Raw genomic sequence first — 17,838 nt, forward strand, 5'->3', positions numbered from 1 at the left:
ACCAAAAAAACTTCAAAATGCAAAGTCGGTGCCTGTATTCAAAAAGAACTTAAAAACTCACTTTTTTCGACAAGCATTTTTAATCCCTTAAATTCGTTTCTGTGATACATTGTGCCTTAGACGTTAACCTGCTTTTGATTTATCGAACCTTTCTTTTAACTGGAGATATGTTTCATTTATAATATGTACATTGTATGTTTTAGTAGCACACATATTTTTCATTTCAGTAATTATTTTTTTACATGGTAATATTCCTTTTTCATCTTTTGAATACGTTTTCAAATTTTTAACTTATATTTGATAATTTTTTATAGCAATCTTATTTTAGACTTTTTTGGATATTTATTTTACCGACTTTATTCAGTATAATTATTTATTTTTTACTTTTTTCTTATATCTATTTAGATTTATTAGATCGCTTCTTTAACTGTTCAGGTTTTCTATTAATAGTGTTTGTGCTTGCTGCAGAGAAAAAGAGTCAAGTCCTTTCCAACTAATATAAATATATATGTCCGTACTTGTCTGTAGATATGGCAAATTATCGATATCGTCATATTCATAATTAATGCTTAGTATTAGTATTTTTTTATTATTGGGGAAAAAACCTAAAAATATTCTATTCATGAAACATCTTAGCAGAATTATGCAGAACCTTTCGGATATTGTAGGTACCCTTTGCTCTGTAACATCGTACTTTATCTAGACTGTACACGTTTTTCTTTTGGGCATCAAGGATGAGTCGTTTGTACACGATCGAAAAAAGAATAGTAACAAAAATACCAACTCCGAAGTCAAACTCAAAACACAAAGTCTATAATCAAATTGCAACATCTACAGCTCAAACACATAAAACGATGCATAACAACTGTCATATTCCTGACATGGTATAGGCATATTTTAAGTAGAAAATGTTGGATTCAATCTGGCTGGTTTAATAGCTACCCAAGAAAACAAACGCACACAAACAGGTAAAATTGTCAAAAATAAGTGTACAGCAGTCAACATTGTTAAAATCTCAATCACTATAAAAAAAAAAATATGTACACAAAAACACAATAAGGCATACAAACAAAGCACATTCGCAAAAACGAGAAACAAGAATACCAAAAATGAATCATAGCACTATAACACAATGACGGGATGAATAAGTAGAGAGCCACGTCATATGTAACAACTAAAACAAGCATATAGACAAAGTACAATAGCAAAAATGAAGGACAGGAATAAAAATGTTTGCTATGGCACAATAGCACAATGACGGGATGTACAGAGTCACGTTAAATGGATATCATCAAAAACAGACTAAACAATTAAAAGTAACATTTATTCATAAAGACAAAGGAAAGAACACTATGACACATTATAACATTGTACTAAAAATAACCAGCGTCATTAACCAGAATCATACTTCTATAGACCATCGTGTATTATTTGTAGAGCTGATAATAAATATGTATCGACAAGATCTTGGAACCTTCTGATGAACTTGTTTTCAGAAAAAAAAGACGAGACGTTCTTTGACATACTAAGCACCCTTGGTTCATGAACTTTTTAACCAGACACTGGTTGACGCTTACAAAGTCTGAGTATAAGCTGCAATCTCTTGAATGCCGAATACGTTGGGAAATATATATTCTATATGAATGTGAAGTTAGTATATTGCTACTTAATATACTTATCATACATACCAGGATTTAAATTCAATATAAACTTATATCATTAATTCGAGGTATACATATACGACTGAGGAAGCTGTGTCTATTGTTTCGTTAGTTCAATTTCTATTGAACAAACTAATGGAATTCAATTAGAAAAAGTTTGATAGTTAAAAGGAATCAATATATCTGGATATGAAAATCAATGGTTTTGCCTGTTTGATCTTCTTGGCCAAGGCCCAAACATGGTCCAAATATGAACATGATGAGGGCAAATTGAAAGGTAGCCATATCCATTCTTAAATTACACAAACGTACAAGGTTTTCAGAAATTGAAACATAATATCACATCTTCCGTGTTACTAAGGTAATTTTACTACTGTGTACACTTTCAAGATCTTACTGGTTTTACATCAACTATAACATATATACTGGATTGAAAGTATGTAGGAACTCATAAAACATTTTCATATTTGATGATGGTTGGTTTTGGATTGTTATTGTCTTTTGCAGATAATATATAACCAAGCTTCTCTGAAATTTTGTTACTTGGTGTAGATCTTGACTGAAAACGATATGTCAATAAATGAAATCGAAATAATATAACGATAGATGATTTGAAATATTTGAATTTATTTTAACGATGCAAATCATGGCGTCATAGGGGCTTCTGTTAATATATAGTTCTTTATTTCATGTTTTGTCAAGTACTAAATACTCAAAAACGCCACTTTCGTAGGCCTTACTACCCGTAGATGGTTGACAAAAGGTCGAAAGACAATCTTCTTAAGCTATGGTTACATCAAGAAGCTCGGTTAAAATCATTTCTTTTTTTTTATTTATCTATTCATAATACTACATACAAATATGATAGAAGAGCTTTCCTCATCTGAGCATTATTCATATAACGTTAACGTAGCATATATGAATTAGGAACATATTATCCCTCACTTAAACCACTGCACATACTGGTTCGATTGTGATGAACAAACATTCAAGCAGGGCATGAATATGAAATATGAGTCTCCCAATTACAAAATGTAGTAATATTAATACAGAAATAGCGTATCTGGTCATAATTTCTGTAAAAATGGTTGCTGCTCATTATAAATATAAGTAAGCTTTTATACAGTTCTTGTTTGATAATTGTTTCATTAAAATCTGGCAAGAATTGTAGACATGAGAGCACTAACAATGCATTTTCAATACAATTAATGTTTTCAAGGGGCATACATGTTTACAAAATAAGTTGATCAAACTCATCAAAGCCATTTGTGATACAAACTATGATATAAGTTTGACTTGCAGGAACTGTACACACTAAAGGGGTAACTATAACCGACTGAGAGAGCGACATCCGTTATGTGCAACGCTTTCCACGGGGGTCAAAATGAATGACAAAATTAAGGGATACCTTAATGCAGTGCATCTCGATGTCAAATCTTGAAAGTTATAGAGTTCTCATGCCAGTCAAGAGAAAGGTTAAAAGACATTTTTTTCTTGTCATCTTTAAAATATTGTAAAAGCTTATGACATAAACCATTCATTACGTATTTAATCAATGTTAACAAGTGAAACATTGAAACATGTAACCACCTCTTAATAAGATGTAACAATTGCCTTTATTTTTCTCTATATGATTGTTGATCATAGACTATCAACTCGTACTTTATGTATAAGTCTTAAGCACAAATTGACAATTCTTGTTTATTTAATGTAAAATAACAAATTTTTAGGCAATAAATAAATAAATTATAAGACATGTAATTATACATTGACATTTTTTGTATTACTTTTTGGTTTTCCATATTCCATAGGTTTATACTTTGGTACTAGGGAAGGTTCATTGCTGTCTGAAGACGCTTTTCCAGAAATGCCATCAGATCTCTTGGCAACTCCAACAGTTTTTTCAAATTGCGGTCTTGGTTGAAATTTTCCTGATTTAGTGACAAAATCTGTTTCACCCTTTTGAGTCAAAGGTAAAGGTGATTTGTCGGCACCTTTGAATTTTGTGGCTTCTACTCCACTTCTTCCTGGAGGACGCAATGGCGTTTTATTAAACTTATTATCTATTTTTGTATCTTTAGGTTGAGATTTTGTAAAAACTGTCTTTGGTTTTGCATTTGGTTTTGGTCGGTCGTTGTTTACATTGACCTTAGTTTTTGGAACGCTGTCGGCAGGTGTGCTTGAACCTCCACTATTACTACTCAGAGCAGCAATTCTGTCTTTGATAGAGGTGTCAGTCTTTAATTCAGTTTTGTCTATATTGCTCTGTTTATGTTTTGGAGATAGCAATATACTATCCTCGGATAATGAACTTTTTGGTTTCTTCGGATTATGATTCCTCTGTTGATTATTTAAAGGGTTGCGGTTATGTAAACAAGATTGTTCTGAATCATTTTTGCCACTAAATTTCGACGGTTGTCGAGGTTCCGATGTTTTTATATGTCCATTCACAGTACGACTATCACTTTTGTTGCCAGAAGCAGGCTTTTGAAGATTTGATTTCAAATTTACATTTGTATGGCTATTTAAAGTAGGAAGAGAAATAAGATGCTTCGCGGAATTACTATTTTTATCACCATTAGTAGTAATTGAAGATAAAGGTTTTCGAAGTGGAGGTTTTGATGGCCTTGAATGTGTCTCCTGTAACAGAACAAAATGTTGATATTATTCATAAGCAATGATGAATTCATTAACAATTAATATACTCGTTAATACCAGAACATTGTATATTCGGAACATTTTGCAATGTCATAAATCATGTACTTAACTATTAGCATGCAAACTTATTATTAATTGTCAAATAGCATATATAATCATGACCTGCATGCTCTAGAATTTTTGCATAAATTAACTGTGCAATTTTTGATAAAAACTCTCATTAGGCATATCGTACAAAGATCGCATCTTAATTATACATAATAATTCTAAGCTGATGTGACCAACTCGTCAGGATGAAAGGAACTGAACAATCAAATCACATCTCCATGTTTAAAGAAAAGGCCAATAGGTATGACATATAGTTTTGAAAAATACCCAGCATAATGAACATGTAATCTGGCGTTACTAGTTATACCTTACGCATTGCTAATGACTAATACAAATCAAGAGGCAAGTAACATTTGGATATTTAATTAACAATTAAAAGGTCTAGGTTCTGTAGTTTGTTAGTAAACATGAAAGTTATCCCGTACGTTTTACAATATTTCAAAATCAACATCAACTAGATTTACAGGTACTACTTGAATACTCGCCTGTGACAAGTACAGTCATACATAATATGCATAACTGAACAATGTCAATGTTTACCGTTAGGACAATGTTAGATTGTTTTCAATCTGGCTATGAATCATTTGAATAGATATATGTTGGTAATATTCAATATTCATGAATTTTAATGTCAAGCATTTCATTTATCTTTGCTCATCTTAAATAAAGACAGCAGAAGTATACCACTGTTCAATAGTCATGAATCCATAGGCGAAAACAAATTCTACTTGGGTTTGCTTATATTACAGAAATGAATATAAACTTGCAGGTAATAAGAAGCAATGCAATAATGTACATTCAGACTGACGTAAGTTAATGTGCCTATACAAATCTATTGTCAATAGTGCAATGTTCTACCTTTATCACTTCTCAATAATTCACAATAAATAAAATTACATTCTGTCAACTTTAAATAATATTGTTGAAGTGATAATTTTTCGCTCAACTGTGAACAATTTTTACAAAAGTTCAATTAAGGAATCTTAACATCTGCAATTTTCACGAAACAAATGACATCATGTGGATTTTTGGCTTTATTCAATTTATCCATAATCTGAAATCAGTAATCGTGCATAAATGTAAGAAGTTTTCCTCTTTCGATCGCAAGATAAGTATTCTTGGATAACCATTCATCTTTAACTTCGTACATCATTATGCCTTCTTTACTCTTTCAATTCGAGCGTATATGATGAATCTTTTGTTGAAGAATTTTGGTGACGAATTTTTGTAATCCAGGTATCTTTGAGGAGTTTATGAGTCTTAAAAAGGTAGCAAAACAATCAGATTTCGGTAACAACTTTATGTTTATATGTCCACGTTTTAACTATAAAATATTTAATTAAGGAACAACATTCAAATCTTAGAATCTTCGATTTAAAGGGAAAAAAGGATCTCTCTTGGAATATTAACTTGATCCAAGAAGTTAATCATACAGGAACTTGAATCCTATATGATGATGATTATGTTGGTGCTTTTTAAACAGCTAAAAAAACCTTTTTAATCGTTGAACATTTACCTAATAAAATGATTTTTAAAATACATTTAGGGATTAGGGAAATATAATAATAGCAAGAACATGATGAAGAAAGTGAAGTTTTTTTCAGAAAAATCAAAATTTGAAATATGAGCTGCATCGGATGGCAATCGACATTATGCAAGTGTACGTAAATATGTATATGTATAAGACTCGGATTGATTTTGGAATATTCATAAACGAAATACAATGAAAAATTAAGGTGGTATCCAACAATTTCACTAAAATGAATTTGGCTCGTTTAATTTTCATAAAATTTTGTCAAAGTATTTACTTTGGCCCTTTAATAAAAATAAAAAAAATATCAAAAATTTTGAACCAACCGTTTTGTCAGAAAAATTACACTGGTTATATAGCAGTATGACAAACACCAATTTTGGTCATTGAGAAGCTTAATATTCCCTTTACAACACAAGTTAATTAAAACATTAAGCTGACTTTACATAGTTATCTCCCTGTAATGTTAGGTACCACCTTAAATGAAGTTTTTTCCGTCTTGTAACATTCGAGTAACAATTCAACTTGTAAACAGTCCCGGAACTTCTGTTGAATTCCTTTTTAAAACAGAAATAAGTTTATAGATGTATTGATGTTGATTTGTACAAGGTCGATTTCTATCCGAGGCAGCCCATATATTGACAGATTAGCATGCTGTTTATTGTAATTAAAGGACACAAGCACTAAACAAGTTTTGAGTATATCTCTTTCAAAAGTTTATGTGAAAAATAAATTTAGCAGTTAGACTTCGACCTTTCATACATATTTGATACAGATAAAAGGAAAATATATTTCTGAAGTATCAGTGCATCAACTAGTTTATGAGGAATGAATTCTTTAAAGAAAAATGTTAAATAAGTTGAAGAACATGTTGGTTTTTTCATACGAGAGTTAACGTTCTTTCAGAAGCATGCTACATTTCAGGTTTTGAGTTTTTTTTTACATTTCTATTGTCAGATATCTTACAATATGAATAGTCCTAAAATTAATTATTGATAAATTAATTATCTAGTTAATCACGGGCCTACTATTGTTAGGCGAAACAAAGGTCAAAAGTCCACAGTCAACAAATAATGATCAGTTCTTCAGTTACGGTTATGTACATTGCATGTATTTCTTCAATGAAAAGGATCTAGTAATATACTTTCAATATGGCATTACTAAGCTACAAGCTTATCGGAGGTACATGTACTGTTGAATTTGCATTATTCAACTTCATGTTTCTTTTAAATTGTAAACATGCCGATTTGGTAAAAAAACTGGATACCTTCTCTGGGTCAACCGGCACATGTATAGTATACAATTAACACGAAATGATAAAAATGGGTCTGTAACATTTTATGAGAATCAAATATTTTTGGGTCTTTTATGAAAATTTATAAAGCATGACATAATATTATCGATGTAATATGTCGTATCAAACTAAGATGGTCTAAAAATATACATGAAATTCTGAATATATAAAAATAAACTTGAAATTAGCCTTATATTTAAGGCTACACCTGTCCGAAATTTCGTAATATTAATTTAAATTGAAATGAAATATAACCAGATTCTCCGCAGGGCGCAGCTTTATACGACCGCAGAGGTCGAACCCTGAACGCTTGGGGCAAGTATGGACACAACATTCAAGCTGGATATAGCTTTGAATTTGGATTGTGATTAAAGAGTTGACACAGCATAGGTTTCTGACACAGAATGAATGTGGTCTAATGAACTTAATTTTTGGCTTTTGAGTTATTCACTTTCCTGTTGAACATTAATCCTCTCAAAAGGAAATTTTCTTTTAAATTTCTGAAATCTGAAATGGGAAAAATTGAACTCCCTCCCCAAATTTTTTTCACCTCCCCCTTTCCCTTATTCAAAAAATGATCACAATTCAAATTTCTAATGGACTTTGCAACAATAACTACTCATTTAAATACATTATAAAGTATTAAAATATAAAATGTCATACAGTCATGGTTAACATTAATATTAATTAATAGTAACTTAAAAAAAATAAGGAATGTGTCCAAAGGGACACAGATGATGCCCCCGCTAGCATATAACGTTATAAAGGGACATAACTCAAGAACTGTAAAAGTGAAGCTGCCAAAAATTGAACTTAAACTGAGTTTAGAGGTAATAAGCATCATTATGCACATTTCATTAAATTTAGTTGAGACAAACTTTAGTTAAGAGAACAGAAACGAAAAAAATTCTCCAATTTTTCAAATTGTAAAGGGCATAACCCTAGATTGGTAATCAAAGTGCTTGTAATCACTGAATGGTAAAGATTGCTTTAATTTATCAGTTAATAGTAAAAGTGAATATTGCATTGTATATTGTATATATTATAGCATTGATTTAAGTTGATTCAACTATTGTTCTGGACAAAGAAAGATAACTTCAATTTTCAAAGAAGATTTCATAAAGAATTGGTTTTAGGTGATTCAACAACCATTCTGGACAAAGAAAGATAACTCCAATTTATTGTCTTGAAACTACAAAAATGCTTGTTTTTGGCTCCTTTATTCCTAGACTGTTTGCCCTATAACCCTTAAAATATATCCCAACCTTCTACTTATGGTATTAAACATTGTGGTACAATTTCAGAACAACTGAAATACTTTTACACAAGTTATTGTCTTGACACTAGTAGATGCTTGTTTTGGGCTCCTTTGGGCCCTTATTCCTAAACCTTAAGGACCATAACCCCTCAAGATCAATCCCAAACTTCCTTTTATGGTTATAAACATTGTGTTAAAATTCTATTGATTTCTATTTACTTATACTAAAGTTATTACCCGGAAACCATCCATCTTCGGACGACGCTGACGACGACGACAACGACGTGATACCAATATACGTCTGCAAAAATGTTTGCGGTCTTTTAAAAAATGACATGTGGAGCAGGATCTGCGTACCCTTCCGGAGCACCTGGTATCACCCTTAGTGGGATTCGTGTTGCGTAGTCTTTAGATTTCTTTGTTGTGTATTAGATTTTATTATTAGTCTGTTTGTCATCGTCTTTTTCTTTTTCAGTCATGGCGCTGCTAGTTTATTTTTTATCTATGAATTTGACTGTCCCTCTGGTATCTTTTGCCCCTCTTTTGTTATTGTGTCTATACAGTGACTATATGGACAATGGTCACTGACTAGAGTTAGTAAGTTATAACTGTGTTTATACAGTGACTAGATGGACAATGGTCACCGACCAGTACTATTACCTGAATAGATCTTCCTTTTAATGGAATTTTATGTCTTCCACCAGAGTTACCTCCCCTCCTATGTATGTAAATTCCACAAATAACAGCTATTATCACGATGGCAACCGATACTCCTATTAGTATCTCAGTAGTACCATCTACAAGGAAACAATAATACAATAGATATTCTATAGATATAAAAAGATGTGGTATGAGTGCCAATGAGACAACTCTCCATTCAAGTCACAATTTATAAAAGCAAACCATTATAGGTCAAAGTACATGGAGCCTTGACTCACACCGAACAGAAAGCTATAAAGGGGTCCCAAATGTAAAACCATTCAAACGGGAAAATTCATGTATCAAATCTATTTTCAATTTTTAATGCCATTTCAATCTTACTTAGCCGGTAGTCCGTTCGCTTCCAGTGTAAAAATTGTGAGTAAAACATTTCGCTCCATAATTTTCAAATTCTCTGCTCAACTTGATAATACAAAAAGGTTTATGTGTAGGTAGGAAAGTCTTTATTCATATCAAACATACCTGATTCCGTTGGAAGTCTATTTGGATCTGGAACGCTAAAGTATGCAGAACATGTATTACAACAATGACTCAGCTCTTCTTTTTGGTAGTAAGGACAGGCAGTTTTATTACAAAGTGATGTAGGTATTCTGTCTCCGTAAAAGCACCCTAGGTAAAAACAAACACATATTATATGTTAGACATATAAATCTTAATGTTACTAAACGAGTTCAAACAATGATGTTTTTACTTCGGCTAACCAGAGTTATAATTTTGTCAGTATAATTCAGACCAGGGTTATAATAGTGCAAGTTAAATTTGGTAGGATTTTCTGCCATGAAAGGCATTGTTGCTATTCAGGAAATCATAACAGTCAGAACAAATAGGCCTAATATATTGTAGTCCTTCTATTATTGATTATGTAATTACAAATATAGTCTGAGGACTCGCCAACCATTCTTTCTACTGATCACGAATGACAAATCAATTTGGCCCTTAATCTTACAAGTAATGCTGGCCTTGTTAATACCTTTTTCTAATACTTACTTCTTATTTCTTATAATAAAAACAAATAAACACAATTATAATAGTAAACTGGGAAGTAAATTCTAAATAAAGGCAACAGTAGTATACCGCTTTTCGCAAGTCATAAATCGATTGGGAAAAAACAAATTCGAGTTTCAAACTAAAACCGAGGGAAACACATTAACTATAACAGGAAAACAACAGAAACACTGAAGTGTTATTATTCAAAGCATTCAGTTCTTGTAATGGTCTACAGAGCATGATTATTATTAAAGTATGTTGATGAAATTTGGTATGAAATCTTGGCATGTTAGTTATTAATACCCGTAGTGATATCACCCTTAACGCATGCTTTTTTCCCTGGAATAAAAAAAAATGAAGCTAATGGTTTGATAATCTTTTGAAATATTTGGGCATTAGATTGAAATGTATGTCACAGACGGACATGTTTACTTCTAGTTTTGAAAATTGCACTTAAGAATCAGAACGAAATTATTTAAACAGTGTGTAGTATTGTTTTCAATTTACAACAATATTTTTCAGTGCATTTAAATTTGTACTAATATTATTATTCCATACGATTGTTCATGATTGCCATAAAATCATATTCAAAATAATACACACATTGTGTCAAACCGTAAAAGACAGTTGGCATATTTAAAAAAAATCTTTCATAATAAAAATTGAAGTTAAATTTTGTTTTCTATATATTGATACACATTTAATAAATATACAGCAACATTCTAGGAGGCAATAATTTTAACTGCCGTTGTAAATTTTAATCGTTGAAGCTTTCATCAACAAAAAGCTAGAGTGACAACATAGTATTATTTTTTTTATGCAAAAAATACTGTAGCGCTTTTCACAAAAAATATTAAGTGTAAAATTAATCTTACGATAAAAATATTAAGTTGAATCGTGAACGAATATTTTAGATTTTAGATAATTTTTACACTAAGATTTTGTATGCAAAAAAATACTGAAATTTAAGAAAACTTGTAAAATTCGCAAGGTAAGTGAAGTAAGCATTTACAGGGAAAAAAGATATATTAAAGACAAAATTACTAGAATCAAGAGGCTTTTGTATTTAAAAAAAATAACAATCTGAAAGTTATATGGCCCTGATGGACAAGAAAGATATTATAAAACGTCCATTGACATTCTCTTCTTTTGTTATAAGCACAAAACAGATACATTTTATGTTCTTTTCGTTCATTTTATGATGGTATGAAACTAAACCCCTAACGTGAGGGATTGCACATGATTGTTACCATTGATTATTTCTTTTGTTACATATTTTGACTTTTGACTCGGACTTAGTTTTCTTTTGAGTATTGCTGTGTGTTTATATATTCTACATTGGCTAGATGTAAAGTGTTAAGGTTGAGATCTCACAAAACATGTTTAATCCTGCTGCCTGTTCCAGTCAGGAGCCTCTGGCTTTTGTTACTTTTGTATGGTTTTTTAAATTTTAGTTTATTTATATGTTTTAGAGTTCAGTATGACTATTTATTTAGTAGCCAGCTCATGCCCAACTCCGAGTGATGATTTTCTCGCTGCGTTAAAGGTCCATTGGTTGCCTTTGGCTGTTATCTGCATTTTGGTGGGATTGTTTTCTCTTTGACAAATTCCCTATTTCAATTCTCATTTTGAATTGAAAAATGTTATTCTATGATTAATTACCTGTCAGAGTGCCAAGTTTTTCATCGTTTTATATGTCATTTGTTCAAATGCAAGTTTGCATTAAATATGTTTGATGTCCGATTGTTGATTGTGTGTATAATGAAAACAAAAGTCATAAATACTAAAAGATGTATAGCAAGATTATAGTATTTTCCATGCATAGTAGAATATTAGACAAGATAATACATCTAATGAAAAAATGTCTACTTTATTCTGTCTTAAAGCTATCCCTTTCTCTATATCATGAATATCTTTTGCAATGAAATAAAACGGCCAATGCATATCCCAATGCTTTTTGATTAATCCATTCAAGAATGATCACAAATTTATACACTCTAGACGACAACACTTCGATGAGACCCCAAAACGGGACTTGAAGTTAATGTCCACATTTCCCTACTTTCAAGCAGACACGTTCTCCTTCTTTTGAAAACATGTTGTATATTTCAATTGACTCTTGTTGTCGTAAACAGGGCTATAATTTGATACATCTGTAGCAAAAAAGGATTGTGATGTATCATATGCAAGCAAAGTAATATATTTCAGTAAAAGTTTTAAACCCTTGAAAGGTGTTGTTGTTGGCAAGTAATTAATAGTTTTAACAGTGGTTCGTCTATACCTAGGGCGCCTTCCTGAAATGGTATCTGAAAAGTACATATTCATTTAAAACAGATAAATTTCTAAAAACAATTTGAAAGGTTCTTGTTATTTGTTTCCATTTTATTCCGTTATCCGTCGAAAAAAAAACAATAATGTAGGTCTATAGTTTCGCTGGTAAAAAAAAAATACTAAATAGAAAATTGATAGCGCCTTTGAAAAGTTATGATATTGCAATCTTTTTGTTATTTTACCTGTAACTCGGGATGACACTTTTGCACATGATGCACAGCATGATTCTCCAATTCTGTCTCTGTAGCATTCTGTTTTGTCTTTTGACACAATTTGTGTACATGTATTACCACGATTATCCATAGAGCCAACATAATCACCGTGAGCACACTTTGCTACAATTATACAAATATGTTTTTTTCAAAATCTAGAAATTTGATCAGATTTTAATAGACCAAAACATAAAGGTGCTGAATTTTTTCATAAGTTATATACCGGAAGGGGCTAATTCGTGAGTTGTTTTTCGTTACATATCTATATTGTTTATATGATGATATAAAATAACCATTTGTATGTTTAGTTTTATGAATGCAATACCATATTCGATATTAGCGCCTGATATCTACCAAGGTACAAATATATATGCTATATTACGTTTGAAGCCCTCTTCCGGATTTCTTTCTATCAGGTTAATTAAACGAATGTACGTTAATGACTTAAGTTTAACTAATTGTGTTTGTATACATCCTGTTAATTATCATATTGTCCGTCTTGATGAGAGGTTGATATGAGTGAACTACTAGAATTAAAAAGCAATGATTTCAGTAATATTTATACAGATATCGTTAATTGTACTGTTATTTTTTTTTCTTAAAATGTCCTGTACCAAGGCAGGAAAATGGCCATTGCTATATTATAGTCCGTTTCTGTGTGTGTTACATTTTAGCGTTGTGTTTCTGTGGTTTAATAGTCATCTTATATTTGATGTTTTTCCCTCAGTTTTAGTTTGTAAACCGGATTTGTTTTTCTCCCAATCGATTTATGACTTTTGAACAGCGTTATATTTGTATTGCCTTCAATTGACATACTTTTGTGTAAGTATACATCCTGTTAATTATCATACTGTCCCTCTTAGTGAGAGGTTGATATGAGTGAACTACTACAATTAAAAAGCAGTGATTTCAGTAATATTTTATACAGTTATCGTTACTTGTACTGTTACTTTTTTCTTCTTAAAATGTCCTGTACCAAGTCAGGAAACAGGCCATTGTTATATAATTGTTCGTTTCTGTGTGTTTTACATTTTAGTGTTGTGTTTCTGTTGTGTCGTAGTTCTCATATATTTGATGTGTTTCCCTCAGTTTTAGTTTCTAACCAGGATTTATTTTATTCTCAATTGATTTATGAATTTGGAACAGCGATATACTACTGTTGCCTTTATCTATTTGTAAACGTACCAGGCGTGGAAGCTGCGCGGCTTGAGTAAGTACATACACCATTTATACACCACTGTAAAGAATAACAGGATACAGGTATAACAATGTAAACAATGTGTTCATACTACACCGATGCCCCAATCGCACCATTATTTGCTATGTGCATTGGGTCGTGCAAATTTGGGTCAAAACTCTAATTTGGCATTAAAGTTAGAAAGATCATGTCATAGGAAACATGTGTACCTCTATCAAAAACTTTAATTTGAAGCGGAACAGACGAACGACGAAATGAAAAATGAACGAACACACAGACCAGAAAACATAATGCCCATGAACGGGGCATACAAATACCCCTAAAATGTGTGGACTTATATAAATTAGTAAAGATTATCCGGTTTTCTACACATTGATATCGTAAAACATCATCGGCGAGACACATGCGAACCTTTTTGGTTAGTGAGCGGCTGATATTTTACGTAATCTTTGTGACGAAAATCCGATTATCTGTTTATCATTCATTTATATGTCTTTTCTTCATCCCTAAGACAGTTTAACGCTTGACGAAAGCAAGCTTTATAACGTCTCCCCACACATAGTGACGTAGCTGATAACTTCTCCTTAGCTGATAATGCCTGCTCTCGTCTCAAAGCCGTGATACAAGAAATACGAAGCTACTGAGCAGGGTGATAAAGGCGAAGGGAAGAATTATAAGGAACCTTAGCAAACAAGTGCTAATGCCATTTGAAGTAAAAAAAAAAAGAGAATTAGATACCAAAGGCATAATCAAATTAATTCATACATCAAAAAATAATTCACATACGACATACGAATCGTATACGCAGCACAACATAATTTCAACTATTCCTCCATGTTAACTAAGGTTTTAGGAAATTGTGTGCTGTCTCATACTAATGTGTTTTTGCGGTTGGTCGCAAAACACTATACGACCCTTTCACATCTTCTTTTGTAATTTTATTTTCATATTGTTTAGTGTCTACTAAGTTCATTAAAACGAAACATTCATCAACTTTATATGCTTAGTTTAAACATTATTCTTACATGTTTGCTGGCACAAAGTGTTCCATCAGCAGGCACCATACTTTTACAACCTTGAGTTGTTATATCACGGCACCACATTAACCCACACATTTGTCTATAATCACCATCGTATTGTTCCTACAAATACATAAACACATTAACCCACACATCTGTCTATAATCACCCTGGTATTGTTCCTACAAATACATAAACACATTAACCCACACATCTGTCTATAATCACCCTGGTATTGTTCCTACAAATACATAAACACATTAATCCACATATCTGTCTATAATCACCCTGGTATTGTTCCTACAAATGCATAAACACTTTAACCCACACATCTGTCTATAATCACCCTGGTATTGTTCCTACAAATACATAAACACATTAACCCACACATCTGTCTATAATCACCCTGGTATTGTTCCTACAAATACATAAACGTTGTCATCATTATACAAAATTGAAAGGTATTTAATTCCAAACTGTGTTTTATTGAAATTTAATTATCAAAAACGCCGTATATAAAACGTTGCAATAACTCGAATGTAAAATTACTAGAAAAAAACAAAACTTCGGAATAATTTATTTGAAAATTGTTAACCTTCTCATTTCTCTTATCGAAAATATAAAACGTAAAAGAAATGATAAACCCCTCCATCTTGGAACATGTTATTGGCTCCATTATAAACAACCAATAGGACTGAGGGCAGAAAACTTATAAGTTTTGTCCATGTAATCATTTCTATTATAATTATTATTTCTTTACTAAATTATATTTGTTTTTGGTTTTGATTTTGCAACAAACTAAATATTTTTATATAACAATAAAGATAAGTTTAATAATTACATTCTTGTTGATAAAATTATCAAGAGCAGTCCTAGATTATTCATCAATAATAAGATTTTCTATAAAATTTATTTCAGATGAACTGTCGTTTCTTACCCGACATAGCGATGACTTGTCACCATGTCTACTCTGGCATTGCTCATCTGCTGTGTATAGTTGTCCTGGTAACTTCGACAAATATGGTCTAATTTCATTAGGGTTGTAACTAGGTCCAAAAGACGTTAAACAGTTTTTCCTATTCCTGTAATTTTAGAAGCTCAAACAATTGAAGGATTTTTTATAAGTAGAAAGTTCTCTGAGCTAGTTGTTCAATTCTACATTTGAGATATATTACGAATGGAAGTATACCATGTATACAGATGAAAAAGTCAACGTTTACAGAAGTTTAAAATGATTTCTTCCGATGATGAATTATTCTATGTTTATTGTGATCTTTTTTGCTTTCTTCAGGTTTTCTGGAAATAACAGATATACAGTATACAGGTCAGGAGTATGGCAGTCGTTTCTATGTATGTTGGCGTTTGTTTTTGTGTTTCCTTCGGTTTTAGTTTGTAGCCCAGATTTGTTTTCTCTCAATCTAATTTATGACTTTTGAAAATTTCTAACAGTGGTATACTTCTGTTGCCTTTATTTGCCTTTATTTATAAAGATGTGCCTTTCCTCAAATTTTTAGTCAATGTACCTTCAAAATATGTACAAGAGCTCATCGTTCAAATATCCGTGTTATCCTATCCGTAAAGGTTACGTTTAAAAAATTAAATATTTTCTATCTAAAATCTCTGCAACATATAATCTCTTTATAATTCTGGAATGTGAGCTTCAACGCACGCAACACATGTTCTATTATAAGAAAATTAATTCCACAAAAGTTAAGTAACTTTTACCTGTCGAAAAACAGTATCTAAAACTCAAGGCAACATAATTAAAATCTCACGATTCCCATTATAAGACAAAGTGAAAACTAGTTGGAATTAAAATGTCACCTCCAGAAATGGAACACAATTGTTTTCAATTCTTATTTTTTTCTCATCGCTAGATGTTAGGTTAATATATCTTTGTCATATACTTACAGAATTTTTTCACAAAATGAAACTTACGAATCAAGTCGTCGAATTGTTTGATGAAAGTAGTTTACAGAGCAAGATGAAAATCTCCAGGGATTAGGATTACCCATACTTGGCATATTTGTGGCAGCCATTATAAAGAAATCATCCTTTTTACAGGAATTCCCCTGTCCGTCATGATTAGCACCAAGGCTACAATTATACAAATACATATGTTTTTAATCATTACTATTGATGCCATCATGAAAATATAGCTCCAAAAATATTGCAAAGTTTTGAATGCTTTCAATCATCTTGAGGAATTCAAAATGCTTCAAAATGATTCTTTATTCGATTTACACATAAAATGAATGGATAACAACTGTCATGACTTGGTACAAGCATTATCATGGAAGATAAATAGTATTGTATTACACCTGGCTTTAAAACTAGCTAAACCTCTCATTATGTATGACAGTTGCACAAAATTCATTATATTGACAACGATGTGTGAACAAAACAAACAGATATAATAGGTAAAAAAAGAAAGCATACGTTCCTGTTTTTAAAGATTATCCCTGCAACCAAAACCAACATGTTTACCTGTGTCCAAGTTCATGAGCAGCAACTTTTATATTAAAGATAGTGTATAACCTAGTTTTACGTATCATACATACAACCAAAACCTCCTTAACATACATTTACCTATGTCCTCCCTTACATGTATTTACCTATGTCCTCCCTTGCATGTATTTACCTATGTCCAAGTTCGTGAGCCGCCACTGTTATCATACTATAGTCTTCACTCTCCTCCATGATAGACTGACTAGAAGGTGAACATATTGCTCCGACATACGCATAACCTTAAATATGGACAAAAACAAAAAATCATGTATTATCATCATTATAAAACAATGAAATCATCGTATAAAAATGAAAAGGATCCTAGCCAGCAATAACAAAGAATGTCCATAGTA

At 31.6% G+C, this 17,838-nt stretch overlaps 1 protein-coding gene across 5 annotated transcripts in view; it reads right to left on the reverse strand.

Moving 5' to 3' along the window:
• Positions 1-3,348: 3,348 nt before the first annotated feature.
• The window catches only part of LOC143059255 (A disintegrin and metalloproteinase with thrombospondin motifs 6-like), a 45,354-nt gene continuing 30,864 nt past the window's right edge, over positions 3,349-17,838 (reverse strand). For 2 of the 5 annotated variants that reach the window (XM_076232730.1, XM_076232731.1), the window contains exons 10-19: positions 17,619-17,724; positions 16,916-17,074; positions 15,915-16,059; positions 14,984-15,100; positions 13,946-13,997; positions 12,731-12,883; positions 12,440-12,523; positions 9,693-9,839; positions 9,171-9,307; positions 3,349-4,301 (exon numbers count right to left, since the gene is read on the reverse strand). In XM_076232730.1, coding sequence (XP_076088845.1) covers positions 3,423-4,301; positions 9,171-9,307; positions 9,693-9,839; positions 12,440-12,523; positions 12,731-12,883; positions 13,946-13,997; positions 14,984-15,100; positions 15,915-16,059; positions 16,916-17,074; positions 17,619-17,724 — 1,979 coding nt within the window. In that variant the 3' untranslated portion in view covers positions 3,349-3,422. Of the gene's footprint in view, positions 4,302-6,924; positions 6,938-9,170; positions 9,308-9,692; positions 9,840-12,439; positions 12,524-12,730; positions 12,884-13,945; positions 13,998-14,983; positions 15,101-15,914; positions 16,060-16,915; positions 17,075-17,618; positions 17,725-17,838 lie in introns of all 5 variants that reach the window. The other 3 variants (XM_076232733.1, XM_076232734.1, XM_076232732.1) reach the window with 3 other exon arrangements.

This window comes from Mytilus galloprovincialis, chromosome 14 (assembly GCF_965363235.1).
Source record: "Mytilus galloprovincialis chromosome 14, xbMytGall1.hap1.1, whole genome shotgun sequence".
NCBI lineage: Eukaryota > Metazoa > Mollusca > Bivalvia > Mytilida > Mytilidae > Mytilus > Mytilus galloprovincialis.